Genomic DNA, 14938 nt, shown 5'->3' on the forward strand with positions numbered 1-14938 from the left:
CCAAGTCTACAGAGTAGAGTATGTTCCTGCTTTCTCACTCTCCAAATGAAAACAATAAGGGATAAAAGAATTCACTTGATAATGACAAGGAAGGGAGATGACCGTGGATAAGATACACTCATGATAGTCCACAGTGATGGAGAAGGATGTGGTCCTGATGACTCGGCGATAGGAAGGAAGGTATGAGTCTACATAAGTAAATATCCTGAATTATGACTGATCTTCTCACGATAGGGAGGAACGAGTCAGTATAAGTGACTCACTGACCTTGGGGGTAAAATGGAATTTGGTGTTGACAAAGCATGTGGTCCTGAGCTCTCACTCATCCCATAGATCTCATACAGCGGCAAGTTGATACTCATGAAGTACTCGAATGTGTCCTTAGAGATAGAAGCAGCTCCAGTATTACATGTATGACAGCGATCAAGACCCACAGCTGCCTGGATCTTCTTCAATACCAGGTAATGAGCCAGTGTGTAGCCCCAGGGTACAGAGTTATTCCTGAGAGAAAGCAGATAAATAACAGTATAATATGTGTCGGAATATTGCTTAGCGTTCCCCCAACTCAGCTCTCTACTGTCTCAATAGTGATTCCTCTTCCCCCTTCCTGCCTACAGAATGTCCCATTTTATCTCTCATGGGAAATTCTGCTCTGACCACACACCACCTGCCACATTAATGATGTAATTAGCAGCTCTGAGTCCTTTACCCATTCATACGGTTGTAGTTGACCCGCAGGCCAATGTCTCTAGCCCGAGCAGTTGTCTTCCTCTTGATGATGGATGATGTAGCATCCAGGATCTTCAACTTCTCCTGAATCTTCTCCCAGACTCGCGGCACCCCAAGGAATACTGTGGGACGCACTTCCTGCAGAGTGGTAATCAGAGAGCCCTAGACCAAGAGAGAAATGATTGATAGGGGTAAAAAGCACCAAAGGAAGTTCTTCAGTGTCAAAATATCATTTAGTTATCTGTACTTGTATTACATCATCTTCCTCACGTGTGCCTCAACTGATACATACTCACTTCCTTTAAAAACAATGGTATCAATAGTTCAGAATATCAACTGACTTCATTTTTAGCTCTCTTTCCCATCCCACCCCGGCCCCTTCTTTGACATAACTTCCTGTTTCCACAGGGGTGCTGCAGAGGGAAGACGCAGGGGCTGATGCGGGTAGTGTCAGGTGAAAAGCTGTCGGTGTTCAGGAGAGGGAATCTGCCTTTAAAGGTAGGATGGAGGGGGGAGGAAGACCTGGAGGGGGCATGCTAATGAGAGGATGCCAAGCCTCAAGTTGGCTCAGGGTGCTACGGTCACTTGAACAAGCCATGCTTAGTGGATAACTACTACTACTACTACTACTTATCATTTCTATAGCGCTACTAGACGTACGCAGCGCTGTACACTTGAACATGAAGAGACAGTCCCTGCTCGACAGAGCTTACAATCTAATTAGTTACATGTGTAACTACAAATCAGGGCCAATTAGCGCCAATTAACGCACTTAGGGGCGCTTTTACTAAGTCACATAGGATAACTGGTGGTTCTTCACGAATATGCAGCACATGACTGGCTAAGTTTGGCAGCCACATTGTGCCGCCAAAATTTATAAATGATCTAGATATGGGAATAACTAGTGAGGTAATTAAATTTGCTGATGACACAAAGTTATTCAAAGTCGTTAAATCGCGGGACTGGGAGTCTAAATGGCAGATGACGTTTAATGTGAGCAAGTGCAAAGTGATGCCTGTGGGAAAGAGGAACCCGAATTATAGCTACGCAGGGCCGTGCCAACACGGTAAGCGAGGTAAGCATGGCAAGAGGGTGCCATCCTCTGGGGGGCGCCCCGCCGCACCATGCTTACCTCGCCCTCTTCTCCCCAGATCCTTTTCCTTTTTTTTTGTTTAAATTTACCTTTGTCCGGCGGCAGCGTAGCGTTGGTGAGGAGGCGGCGCTCCCCCGCCTCGACGTGTCATTCTTCCCTTCGCTCAGTTCCGCCTTCTTTTGACATCAGAAATGACATCAGAAGAAGGCAGGACACTGAGCGAAGGGAAGACTGACACGTCGGGGTAGGGAGCGCCGCCTCCTTCTCACTAACGCTACGCTGCCGCCGGACAGAGGTAAATTTAAACAAAAAAAAAGGAAAAGGATCTGGGGAGAAGAGGGTGGGTAGTGTAGCGATCGTTTTCGGGGGGCAAGGCCAACTGCAGGGGGGCGCCGGAGACCCTAGGCACGGCCCTGTAGCCACGTCATGCAAGATTCCACGTTAGGAGTCGCAGACCAAGAAAGGGATCTAGGTGTCGATGATACTTTGAAACCCTCTGCTCAGTGTGCGGCAGTGGCTAAGAAAGCTAATAGAAAGGTATTATTAGGAAAGGAATGGAAAACAAAAATGAGGATGTTATAATGCCTTTGTATCGCTCCATGGTGTGACCGCACCTCGAATATTGTGTTCAATTCTGGTCGCTGCATCTCAAAAAAGATATAGTGGAATGTTCAAAGTTACCTTAACAGCGTACTTACTGCTGCTCAGTTTTGCCGGTGGATGCAACAGAGACAACCCCAGGATCCATTTTTTATAAGATTAATGAATGTGAACGCTAATGATTTGCAATTGATTCACTAATTAGCTGATCACTGTTTTTCAGCGTGTGACGTCAGCTGGGCTTTAAAAACCACGCCATTTTTTTTCCAGGGGTTGTCTCTGTTGCATCCGCTGGAAAAACTGAGCGGCAGTAAGTACGCTGGTAAGATAACGTTGAACATATGAAAAAGTCTTACTACAAGTTGATTTTAGATTGTTTGTCCAGTGATCCTGAAGCAGAATATACGAATTCGAAAATTGGAGCCGACTCTGTGGGTGCTGTGGGTGCTTGAGCACCCCCAATATTGGAAACATTCCTTGTATGTGTCCAGGGAGGGATTATTTCCATTGGGCTTAGCACCCCCAATAATTTTGAAAATTTGGCTCCTATTCTCGGAAACGCTGGCCGCCGTTGATCACGGTCAAAGTCAACAAGAAAATACAGAGATCGACTATTAAGCTAAGTTCATTTAATCTTTGACTGGCTGAGTTTTAAAGTCTGAATTAAAACTACAGTAAAGTAAAATAGCATTCTATACGGAGGTTTTTCTGGCCGATGATGAGGAAGTCCAACTCCTTATTGACCTTTTTATAAGTCAAGGGGTTTCTCGAGGCCTTTTCCTCCGAAGACCTATAAGTGTATTTGCTACAAGCACTGAGAACCTTTTACTTATTTAGAGATCTTTATGTGCCATCATTTACTATGTTACTATAGAAATATAGAAACATGACGGCAGATAAAGGCCATATGACCCATCCAGTCTGCCCATCCTCTGTAACCCCTAACTCTTCCTTTTCCTAAGCGATCCCACATGCTTATCCCATGCCTTTTTAAATTCTGGAACCAGGGGCGTAGCCAGACCTGCGAGAGGGGGGGGTCCAGAGCCCGAGGTGAGGGGGCACATTTTAGTCCCCTCCCCAACGCTGCCGACCCCCCTGCCACTTTTGACCCCTCCCCCGGTGCCGCCACCAAGTTCCAAGCCTCCCCCGCCACCGCCAGGTACCTTTGCTGGTGGGGGTCCCCAACCCCCGCCAGCCGAAGTCCCCTTCAGCGCCGGTCTCCGAGTCCAGTGCGTTCACTGATCTGGATTCTGTTTCTGTGAGTTCTGACGTCCTGCACGTTCCTACATGCAGGACGTCAGGGCTCACAGAAACAGAATCCAGATCAGCAATGCACCGGAGACCGGCGCAGAAGAGGACTTCAGCTGGCAGGGGTTGGGGATCCCCGCCAGCAAAGGTACCTGACGGTGGCGGTGGGGGAGGGTTGGCGGCGGCGGGAGGGGAGGTCGAATGTGGCAGGGGGGTGAAAGCGGGGGGGGGGGGGGGGGCAGGGCTAAATCTGTGGGGGCCGATGCCCCCGTGGCCCCACCTGGTCCCTGTCTGGAACACTCCTCGACTCCACAACCTCCACCGGGAGGCCATTCCACCACCCTTTCTGTGAAATAGTACTTCCTTAGATTTCTCCAAAGCCTATTCCCTCTTAACTTCATCATATGCCCCCTCGTTCCAGAGTTTTCCTTCAGTTGAAAAAGGCTCATTTTCTGTACATATATATATATATATCACAACTCAACCCCAGCTTCACCCATACCACATCCGTGGGAACAATGACACAAGAGATACATATATGTATGCATGATCTTGTATGTGAACATACTTATATGTACATATTCGGATGCACAGTGAGAAAAAGATGCTTTATAAAATTCTCTCAAAAAGTTTTTATTTTATTCTTTAAAATACAGCAGGGCGACACTTGTAGTTCCTGATACTAAAGCTTTCAATGGTTGAATGTACTGTACACGTGATTCTGTCAGTGTTTGGGAGCTCAGGATATTTCTGCTGACAAAGGTGGTTCTTCCTTACCTTCAGGGCATCCGGTTCGGCGAAGTAAGTGGTCCCTCCAAAAATCATGGTCATCCAGAGATCATAGACCTGGGCTGCAATGTGACTTAATGGTAGGTAACTGACCACCACCTCATCTTCTCCTAAACCCATCATGTTTCCAAATGTCCTTATCGACCAGGTCAGCTGGTGCCCCCCCAAAAAGAAAGAGGTCACTTGTCATCAAGCAGTTCATGGCAGAATAAAGATGAGCATTTTTGCACAGCAATGACTGTATCAAGACCAGGATAAAGCATCTAATATCACAGATGCCGTCAGCACCATCACATCAAGGTAAAAGATCATTACCAAATACCTCAAGCACCAATGACAAGAACAGGGACCCCCGTGCCCTCCCACAAAGAGAAAGCACCTGTGGCTGTCCTTGTGGATCAGTGGCAAGTACTATCCGTTTCCACATGGACAGTCTCCAGTTTTATTCTTTTTTTTTAAATTTATAATTACAAATGTACATCAAAGTAAAACACTTGATATGGAAAGCATTATCTCTCTATATAAAAGGCACCTCCAACGTTCTAAATTTGTAGTTGCAAGATCGCATGAGTGACTGCCCCGTCCCCGTGTCACAACGTGATGATGTTGAGGGCGGAGCAATGACACTCAACAAATCGGATTGTCATTGGGCAATCTCTGTTTCCACTCCCCAATGCAGCCGTCATTCCCTTACACTCAAAACCAACCAAAATCGGCCCTGGACCCCATCTCCCCACCCACAGTCCCCCTCACCCACCCTCCCGCAGCCGCACGCTCACCGTTCCACCGCCCTCCCTCTCCTCTCCGACTCCGGCCATGGTGCACGACGATTACTACACACGAGCAAGGAAGCCCATTTGTTAATCTCTGTTTCCACTCCCCAACACAGCCGTCATTCCCATACACTCAAAACCAAGCACACTGAATCTTTTCCAGAGATGGGAAGGCGGTAGAACGAGAGGACATGAAATGAGATTGAAGGGGGGCAGACTCAGGAAAGATGTCAGGAAGTATTTTTTCACGGAGAGGGTGGTGGATGCTTGGAATGCCCTCCCGCGGGAGGTGGTGGCGATGAAAACAGTAACGGAATTCAAACATGCGTAGGATGTGCATAAAGGAATCCTGTGCAGAAGGAATGGATCCTCAGAAGCTTAGCTACAATTGGGTGGCAGAGCAGGTGGGGGGAAGAGGGGTTGGTGGTTGGAAGGCGGGACAGGTGGTTGGGAGGCAGGAAAAACTGCTGGGCAGACTTATACGGTCTGTGCCCTGAGAAAGACAGGTACAAATCAAGGTAAGGTATACACATGAGTTTATCTTGGGCAGACTGGATGGACCATGCAGGTCTTTTTCCTGGATCTCAGCCTGTTCAGAGCTTTGCCCCTCCACAATCTCTCCAGGGCCGCTTGTTCCGTGTAGCTCCAATGCTTCCACCGTATCTCGACCCTCCGGTAGATCACCAAACACTCCTCGTCCGTGATTACATTTAGATGTTACATGTCTAACGTCCGGGTACTCAGGAAGTTTATTATCCCTAATTCTAGATGTCAAATGGAAAGTTTAATGATTTAATAAATTGTACAAGTAAACAAAACTCTGAACATTTAAAAAAAGTTAAAAACCAGGCAAGATATTTCATACGCAATCCTGGCTTTAACTGGCAACCAATGTCGTTCATTCAATAATGGTGCAACTCTATATCTACGATATTCAAGAATCATCTTAGCAGCAGTATTTTCCATAGAGTGTGTGAGAGACAGTGTGGAGACAGAGAAAAAAAGAGTTTCTATGTGACTTTCCCCTTAAGAGTATTATGCAGCCCCCCTCCGAAGGGACACCACCTTGTAAGTGGTGGAGGGGCTTCCGTGTTTCAATGACTCAAGAGGGCTATGCTGTAGGGTTACCCATATCAGACAGGCCTCTGAGGAGAAACCAGACAAAGAGTGTCCCAACCTGGAGGTTCCAAGGTGGCATTGAGGGAGGATGTACGCTAGTTGAGTTCCCGTTTTACACCAGAATGCCTGAAGAAGAGGGCGCGCTCCCCAGAGAATGGGGAAGAGAAAAGGCAAAGCCATGGTGCTGTCCTCCTCGAACACGGCTGAGGTTCCCACCACTTCTCAGTCTATTTTGGAGAGATTTGGGGTCATAACGTTGGGGATATCGGTTCTTGCTTCGGGGAACAACAAGGCTTTATTGCCGAATCTCAGTGGAGGGAGTGACTTTGAGTCCCCCTGTTGGCACGACTCCTCCAAGACCCGGAAATAGTAATGCTTCGCTATGGAGGTCAATAATGGAAACGCCCGAAGTGGGTTAGGATTTTCACGTGACCCGAGGAGGTCCTGGCACAGCATTGACTCGGATAATAAACCAACTGGGGGATTGGAGAGTGAGCTCTTCCCCCCGAAGATATGTGGAGCGGTTTCTGTGGAGAAATTGGACTTGGTGAAGCCAATAATGTCATAATGGATGTACTATAGGAACTGCAGCAGAATGTGAATAGCTCTCTTCTTCAGATGTTTAAAATTTTTCACTATGTGAGTTAAAGAATTTATAGTAATACTTATCTAACAAAGTGGAAGTCCAAGATATAAAAATAGAGACTTTGATTACAGAAATGGCTTCTCTATGAAAATCAGACAATTTGGTAATGAAGAATAGTTATCTTTCTTGTAAAAATTGGAATTTCTGGAGAACCAATTAAGGGAAAAAAACTTGAGAATGATAAATTTACCTATAATATCCTATATATCAGCTACTGAATTCTTGAAGAAATATTTCTCTGATACTCTGATAGCCACCTTTTGGTGACTAAAATTATATTTCCTTTAAAATCTTCTTTCAGAGAAAAGAGATGTAAGTTTAACTGACATTTTGGAAAATTCAGAAGTTATAGATAGAGTTGTATTATTAGTGACTTTCGTCTTTGATTTAGATAGGAACAATGTTTTGAAATTGTATTTCCGATACATGGTTGATAGTTTTTTGGGTTCAAAGATGCATATATTTCCTGACACATCAAGGGAATCGCAGACTGGGAGGTGTGAGGTCTTGGCTTTTAAGCCAGGAATCATTGCCCTATGTGGGACCTTCCTAGCGCGATTCCCTTGTAAGTGTTTTATTTCCTTATTACTTATTTGTTTGAACCTAAGAAATTATAAGAGTTTGTGGAAACAGATGAAGAATCCTCTGCAGCAACTTCCTTCAGTTACCACTGTACCGGCTGCAATAACCGATTAACCTTCCTCCCTCAGAAAATGTGAAGTGTAAGATTAACCATTTTGAGTTTTTCTTATTTTCTTTAAGATTGTTTTCCTGATCTTGGATCTTCCAATTGTGGACAATTATGTAAATATATATTGTTGAGAGAAAATGTTTTCCTTTTTATATTTATTTCTGTATTTCCTTACATTTATGTGATAAATGTGAATGTAATTAAGTAAAATGATAAAAAAAAAGAGTATTATGCAGCCATAGAATGTTCAGTATTTCAAATAACCAACCAATGTCATACTGACACTCAATCCTGAATAGTTGACACAAATGTCACATTATCCAATACCTACACCAACATGGGAGGCATATATTCTGCTGAAATGCAGGTATTTCAACGAGTCAGGAAGCATATGAGAAGAGCACATTGAAAAAGTTTAAAAGCAGAAGCAATGAAATCTGCCAAGAAAAAAAATGAGCAGGAGGAAAAAAAACACTGCATAGCAGAAAATAAAATCAAACAGGGAGGGTTTCTGGACTGGTCTGGTGGGACTAAAGGAAAGAAAATTATCAGGTAAGATTTAATTGTTCTTTCCTTAGCATTCATAGCAGGCCAGTCCAGATATATTGGGATGTAGCAAAGAAGTACCTATAAAGGGTGGGACCTAGAAGTTTAAGAAAAAAATTGTCCTCTCTTTATGCCTGAAATACAAGTGACAGTTTCAAATTGCAAGCTGAAATGGAGCTGAAAACCAGAGAAACCAGATAACACAGCTGACCGGTTCAGCTTGACCAGACAGCTGACATAAGCACTTAAAATCAGAGAAACCAGATAACAGAGCTGATCAGTTCAGCTTGGCCAGGCAGCTGACAGAGGCATATTAGAAAGTCTAAGTGCTTTGAAAATGAGCCTCGTCAGCTTGATTGGATAGCTGAGTTATTCAGCCTGAGAATACAACTGATGTATTCAGCTTGAAACACAGCTGACATATTTAGCTTGAAACACAGCTGATACTTTCAGCTGGAGAATACAGCTGACTTATTCAGCCTGAGAAAACTGCTGAATGTGGTAGCCTGGAAACACAGCTGAAATTTCAGATTAATGAAACACTTGACCATTTCAGCTAGGGAAAACAGCTAACTATTGCAGCTTTGGTAAAATAGCTGACTGAATCAGCTTTAGGAAAATAGGTGATCAAATCACTCTGGCAAGAGAAGCCACTGAGTAAGCCTTGACAAGAGAGGTGACTGATTCAGCTTTTGTAAGACAGTTGACTGCTGAAAGGCTAGGAAGACAATCAACGCTTTTGTGCTGGTGAGAAAGATGAATCTTTTAGATTGACGAGACCACTGATTGTTAGCATGGCCAGACAGCTGACTGTCAGCTGAAACAGACAGAAAGACAGCTTACTCTTCCAGTTCAACAAACAGGCTAATTCTTTCAGCTTGGTAAAAAAAAAAATGATTTTTATAGCTTTATGAGAAAGCTGACTCTTTCAACTTGGCAATGCAGCTTGGTGATTCAGCTTGTAAAATAGTTGATTCTTGCAGCTTGAGCAGACCAGTGATCCTTTAAGCTTTATCAAGAGATCTGATCCCTTCAGCTTTGGAAAGTCAGACAATCCTTTCAATTTGCCAGGGTAGTTTTCTGTTCCAGTTTGGGAACAGAATTACATAGTAACATAGTAAATGACGGCAGATAAAGACCTGTATGGTCCATCCAGTCTGCCCAACAAGATAAACTCATTTCCATGGTATGTGATACTTTATACCTGAGTTTGACTTGTCCTTGCCATTCTCAGGGTACAAACTGTAGAAGTCCACCCAGCACTGTTCCTGTATTAAAAGTTCTGAAGATTCTGGAATCCTAAAGAGTTACAAGATTCCAGAATCCCAATTAGTAGCAACATTCCATGTAGAACCCCAAAGGGTAACATAGAAAATGATGGCAGATAAAGGTCCATCCAGTCTGTCCAACAAGATAAACTCATTTTACCTGGTATGTGATACTTTATATGTATACCCGAGTTTGATTTGTCCTTGCCTTTCTCAGGGCACAGACCATAGATGTCTGCCCAGCACTGTTCTTGTATTAAAAATTCTGAAGCTAACGTCGAAGCCCCTTAAAATTTACACTCAAGCCCATCCATATCCAGTTACGATCAGGGCGTAGACATTAGAAGTCTACCCAGCTCCCGTTTTGTTTCCCAATTACCGGCGTTGCCACCCAATCTCCGCTAAGATTCCACGGAACCATTTCTTCTAAACAGGATTCCTTTGTGTTTATCCCACGCATGTTTGAATTTCATTACCATTTTCATCTCCACCACCTCCCACTGGAGGGCATTCCACATATCCACCACCCTCTCCGTGAAAAAATACTTCCTGACATTACTCCTGAGTCTGCCCCCCTTCAACCTCAATTCATGTCCTCTAGTTCTACCACTCCATCTCCAGAAAAGATTCATTTGCGGATTAATACCTTTCAAATATTTGAACATCTGTATCATGTCACCCCTGTTTCTCCTTTCCTCCAAGGTATACATGTTCAGGTCAGCAAGTCTCTCCTTGTACAGTTTGCAACACAAATTCCATACCATTTTCGTAGCTTTTCTTTGCACCGCTTCCAGTCTTTTTACATCTTTAGCAAGTCATTGGTGAGGCCCCACTTGGAATTAACCTTTTCAGCTATAGAAGACATTCAAATCTTCAAGCTGAGGAAAGCAGCTGGCTCCTTGAGCTTGGAGAAATAGCTGACTACTTTGGTTTGAAAGTTTGGTTCAGCAGTCCAGGATAGTAATAGAACTGACCCTCTTGTTCTCCCAAGACAAATGAAACTTCCAGGAGTAGACTGTTACTGCAGTGACAACTGTTTTGCTATGTTTCACTGATACTCAAAGGCTGGGGCTTTTTGCACTGCCTGGGTTCCGTTGGTCTGCTACAAAATTCTCAATTTTAAAAATAGAATTGTATATTGTCAGCATAAATTCTATAGAAAAGACCTAATCCCTTCAGCAAAACACACAGGGAGAAGAAAAATGTTAAAACCAAATTTCTGATAAAACAGACCCTTGGGGCACTCCTGTTCTTAATCCTATTAAAAGGAGTTAAATTCAATATGTGTCAAGGGTACATTCATTTGATTGACCACCTAAAGCAATGCTATCAAGGTGGTTTACAATAAACAATTACAATAATACATGACAGGAGTAAAGAAATACAATATGAAAAATAAAAAAATAAAATAAAAATGGACAACTGACACCCAGATACTAACTGGTCAGGAGCTGCACGGTACATCCTCCATCCACTGAAGGCGGAGGAAAATTCTGAATATTCTATGGCTGCATGATACCCTTAAGGGGCAAGTCACAAAGAACTAGTTTCTTTCTCTGTCTCCATCTGCTGGTCTATAGATATAACCCGCTAGTTCTATACTAGTCTGGTATGGATGCTAAGGAAACACTATTTTACCTCTTAAAAACGAGTTCTGTATTTGAGTAAAAGAATGCACCTTCTTTTTATCTATATACTACAGAGGAGATTTAGGGGTGAAGTACTGCTTCCTCTAAGCTGAGAGGGAGTCCTCCACCTACAGTCCTGCCAGTGGGTGATGCTGTTTCACTATCACATTTTTAATAGTGAGCGACAAGTAAGCTCTGCAGGACTCCAGGTAACCTGCCTACCCCTAGCAATTAAAAACACAGTTGTAGGAGCACTATATACAGCACTATATGGTTCTATATAACAAAGGTATATAGGATTATAATACATGGCAATATCCAACATTAACAACTTGACTTTAAAATACAGACTTTCCTCTTAGTATATTAATTCAAAAGGAGTGAAGCCTGTGAAACTGGGATTACCTTAATCAGTGGGAATTGGATTAGAGATTCAAGTGTTTGTATTGTTAAATAATTTCTGGTTTTGAAAGAGAGAAAAAAATGAAACCAGGTGTATTATTTCCACTAATATTGGACAATAAGTATGTTTCCAATGAAATTAATTGACTATACACCATCTTGGGTTTGAAGAAGCCAACCAGACGATCAATGTGGAATAAAGATTCAGATAATTAATAACTGGGGATAATCAGGTTAACACCACGTTTTCTTTGTTTACTGTTGTTTAATTGATCTCCTTGTCTTGTTTCACTCTCCCTATTTATTTGTGGTCTAAGAAAGAGAAAGATTGTATATAATTCATTTATCTAGTTGAGATTGTTTTCCTCTAATATTGTATTAATGTACAGTCATTTCTGTATTACTGTTTGCAAGTGACCCTTGTAAAATGAAAAATTATAAATAAATGATTACATTAAAATACAGACTTAAACATGTTTCTTCTTTCACTGCTAAAGACTGTTGCCTAATGAGCCTCAGCCTTGGATACAGCCTTGGAACCTCCCTTAAAGCCATAGAAACACTGTGGCTGGCAAAATTGCACATTGTTTATGAAAACCCAGATCCTTATCACGGTGAAACCTTCAATGTGGTGCTAGTGAGACAGTCTTGTGGCCCTTGAAGTCACAATGTCAGGGATAAACAAATGTATCTGTGTGTCACCTACAAGGCCAGAATAAACATCAATAGACCTGCTGCAGCCTCTGATTTCTATATAAAAGGGTCTGCCATCTGAGGCAAAGGAAGCCGCGTTTGACATTTCATCCGAGGTGCAGCCTCTGCTTTCTGTCTGACTGACCATCTGAGGAGCAGATGCCATTTGCTGGATGTCAACATCAGGTTGTATAGTTGCCGTGCATAGATGTTTTATGTGCTGTGGGGGTAGAGTAGCTGACTGATTTATAAGTCTGCTTAAGATACCTTGCTTTTACTCTGAACTGTTGCTTTTCATTTTATATTTGCTGCTATTGTAAATAAATAAGCATTCTATTTTTATAATACTTGGTTGTGGAGTTAGTTCTGTTATTATTTGGGTGTTGTGAGCTTAAGTCTGAAGATAAGAGGGAACGCATTTGCTTCTGAGACTACATTGTCTAATGCTGGAATGTGGTAGATTTCTGTTGGTTTTTTTTTGTAATCTATACTGTGTCAGGTTCCCCAATAACACCCCAAAAGGTTGTTATCTGGTGTATGCCCTACACAGTGCTCAAGCCAGCCCCCTGCAATGCAGTTGGATGACTCCTGCTCAGCTTAGAGGGGAAACTGGGGTGAGGGGATAATGCAGAAAAGTACAGCTCTAATTATACAACATTTCAAGCATTGTTTTCTTCTGAATACTACTGATAGAAAAAAACAGCCATAAATATTTGTGGGTAACTTGTACATAGGAAACACTCAAAGCAAAACTGTCAGCATCCCTGCTTTTATACTCACATTATCATGACTGACCATCACTGCTTTGGAGCTTCCCGTGGTCCCTGAGGTGTAGATCAGGGTGCAGCACTGGTTGGCTTTCTGAGAGGCGATTATTTCATCCAGTTGTGAATCTGGAATATCTGAGCCCAGCTGCATGAACTCCTCCCACTGAACACAGAGAAAAATAGACCATCACAGAGAGATAACCAGAAGCCCATATGCAGAATAGAAACCATTCAACCCAAGATGCTTAAACCCCTTGTACAAGACACAGAGAATAAGCAAAGACTGTCCCGGAGAAGCAGGAGTTAATACACATGGAGTGCCTCTGCCATACAGTATGTTGTAGAGAAGTGTATATCTCTGTGTTGTGAACCCTAGAGGAAGCACCACAGAGAATGTTTTGAGCAGGCTCTAGAGCTAAGGAACCAAATATTTATTTATTTATTTGATACTTGTATCCCACATTATCCAAATACAATTATTCAGCTCTATGTGGCTGACATAAGTAATACAACACAAACAAAAAAAGCACCACTGGGCCTTCAAGACTGAGACAACAGGAGTATTTTATTGAAAAATGACCCGACACGGGCCGTGTTTCGGCGTCAAATGACGCCTGCCTCAGGGGTCTAAAAACAACAAAACATATATAATTCACCTTAAGAAATAATTAAATAATCAGAAAACAATGTTAAGAGAACATTCATAAAATGAATTATAAAACATAGATTAGGTAAAACAATATAATCTTAGAAATCAATCATAAGATAGAATATGAAACATAATAAAAGACATATTACAAGAACATCACTGTAAATGATATCCCATAATAAATCTAAAATAACAAAACAACTTTAACCAAATGATTAACAATAGAGAGAACACATATATTAAAAAATCATATTATTTTGAAATATATATTTTTCTTTCTAAAAAATTATATATACTGTAGTATCATCAACATACATTTGGAGTGTATACATATATATGAAAATATATTCAGCAGACTTCGCAATGCTATGTTGACTGGCAGCATTATAACAGACACTCTGATTGGTCCTTTAAATATCCCCTTTGAGAGTTCAAATGTCAAACGGAACTCCAGAACAGGAATCTACTAATCCAAACAAAAGTGTATATTAAATACTATGGTAACAATACTCAGTAGGGGAACTACCGCTCAAAAAAATCCAAAATATCAAACAAGAAAAGAGCGGGTTTATATGAGTGGGAAACCTGTTCAAAAACAGTGATAAGGAAAAGTGGAAAGGACCTCAGATAAGTGACATACAGCAATAATGCTGAACAAGTTGTGCTCTACATGAGCGTCACTGCCAATCAATCACTGGTCACTTTCTCACTATCCTCCTATGCAGTGGCGTAGCCACAGGTGGGCTTGGGTGGGCCAGGGCCCACCCATTTATGGCTGAGGCCCACACAACAGTAGCACATGTTTAGTGGTAACTGGTGGGGATCCCAAGCTCCGCCAGCTAAAGATTTCCCCCTGATGGTAATGAAAACGCTACTCTCCACGACACCTGCGCATGCTCAGTTTTCAGTGCATGCCTGCTGCCAAGGTGGAAAGAAGCGTTTTCCCACCAGCTGAGATCATCTTTTTTTTTGGGGGGGGGGGAGGAGAACACTTGGCGCCCACCCAATTCTTGCCTAGGCCCACCCAAAATCTGTTGTCTGGCTACGCCCCTGCTCCTATGTGCTCAAATTTTATAACAAACAAATCAAATGTTAAATATCAAATATTGAATATCAAAAGCTGCATTGCCCATAATGTTAAACATCATTTAGCTGCAAAGTGGTCGCCATTGGGCTTCCATGCCCAACGGACCCGTTTCACCACCACAGGGCTTCTTCAGGGGCAAACGGGGGGGACCCTCAGCAAGACCGTACTTTGACAACTGGACAATCTTGCAGACCACCATCCAAAACACTG

At 42.7% G+C, this 14938-nt stretch overlaps 1 protein-coding gene across 2 annotated transcripts in view; it reads right to left on the bottom strand.

Annotated features, from left to right (window-relative positions):
* The window catches only part of LOC115462797 (long-chain-fatty-acid--CoA ligase ACSBG2-like), a 257186-nt gene that overhangs the window by 147885 nt on the left and 94363 nt on the right, over positions 1–14938 (bottom strand). For both annotated transcript variants that reach the window (XM_030192806.1, XM_030192805.1), the window contains exons 8-11: positions 13006–13155; positions 4448–4612; positions 710–891; positions 268–501 (exon numbers count right to left, since the gene is read on the bottom strand). In XM_030192806.1, coding sequence (XP_030048666.1) covers positions 268–501; positions 710–891; positions 4448–4612; positions 13006–13155 — 731 coding nt within the window. The remainder of the gene's footprint in view (positions 1–267; positions 502–709; positions 892–4447; positions 4613–13005; positions 13156–14938) is intronic.

Source organism: Microcaecilia unicolor, chromosome 2 (assembly GCF_901765095.1).
Source record: "Microcaecilia unicolor chromosome 2, aMicUni1.1, whole genome shotgun sequence".
NCBI lineage: Eukaryota > Metazoa > Chordata > Amphibia > Gymnophiona > Siphonopidae > Microcaecilia > Microcaecilia unicolor.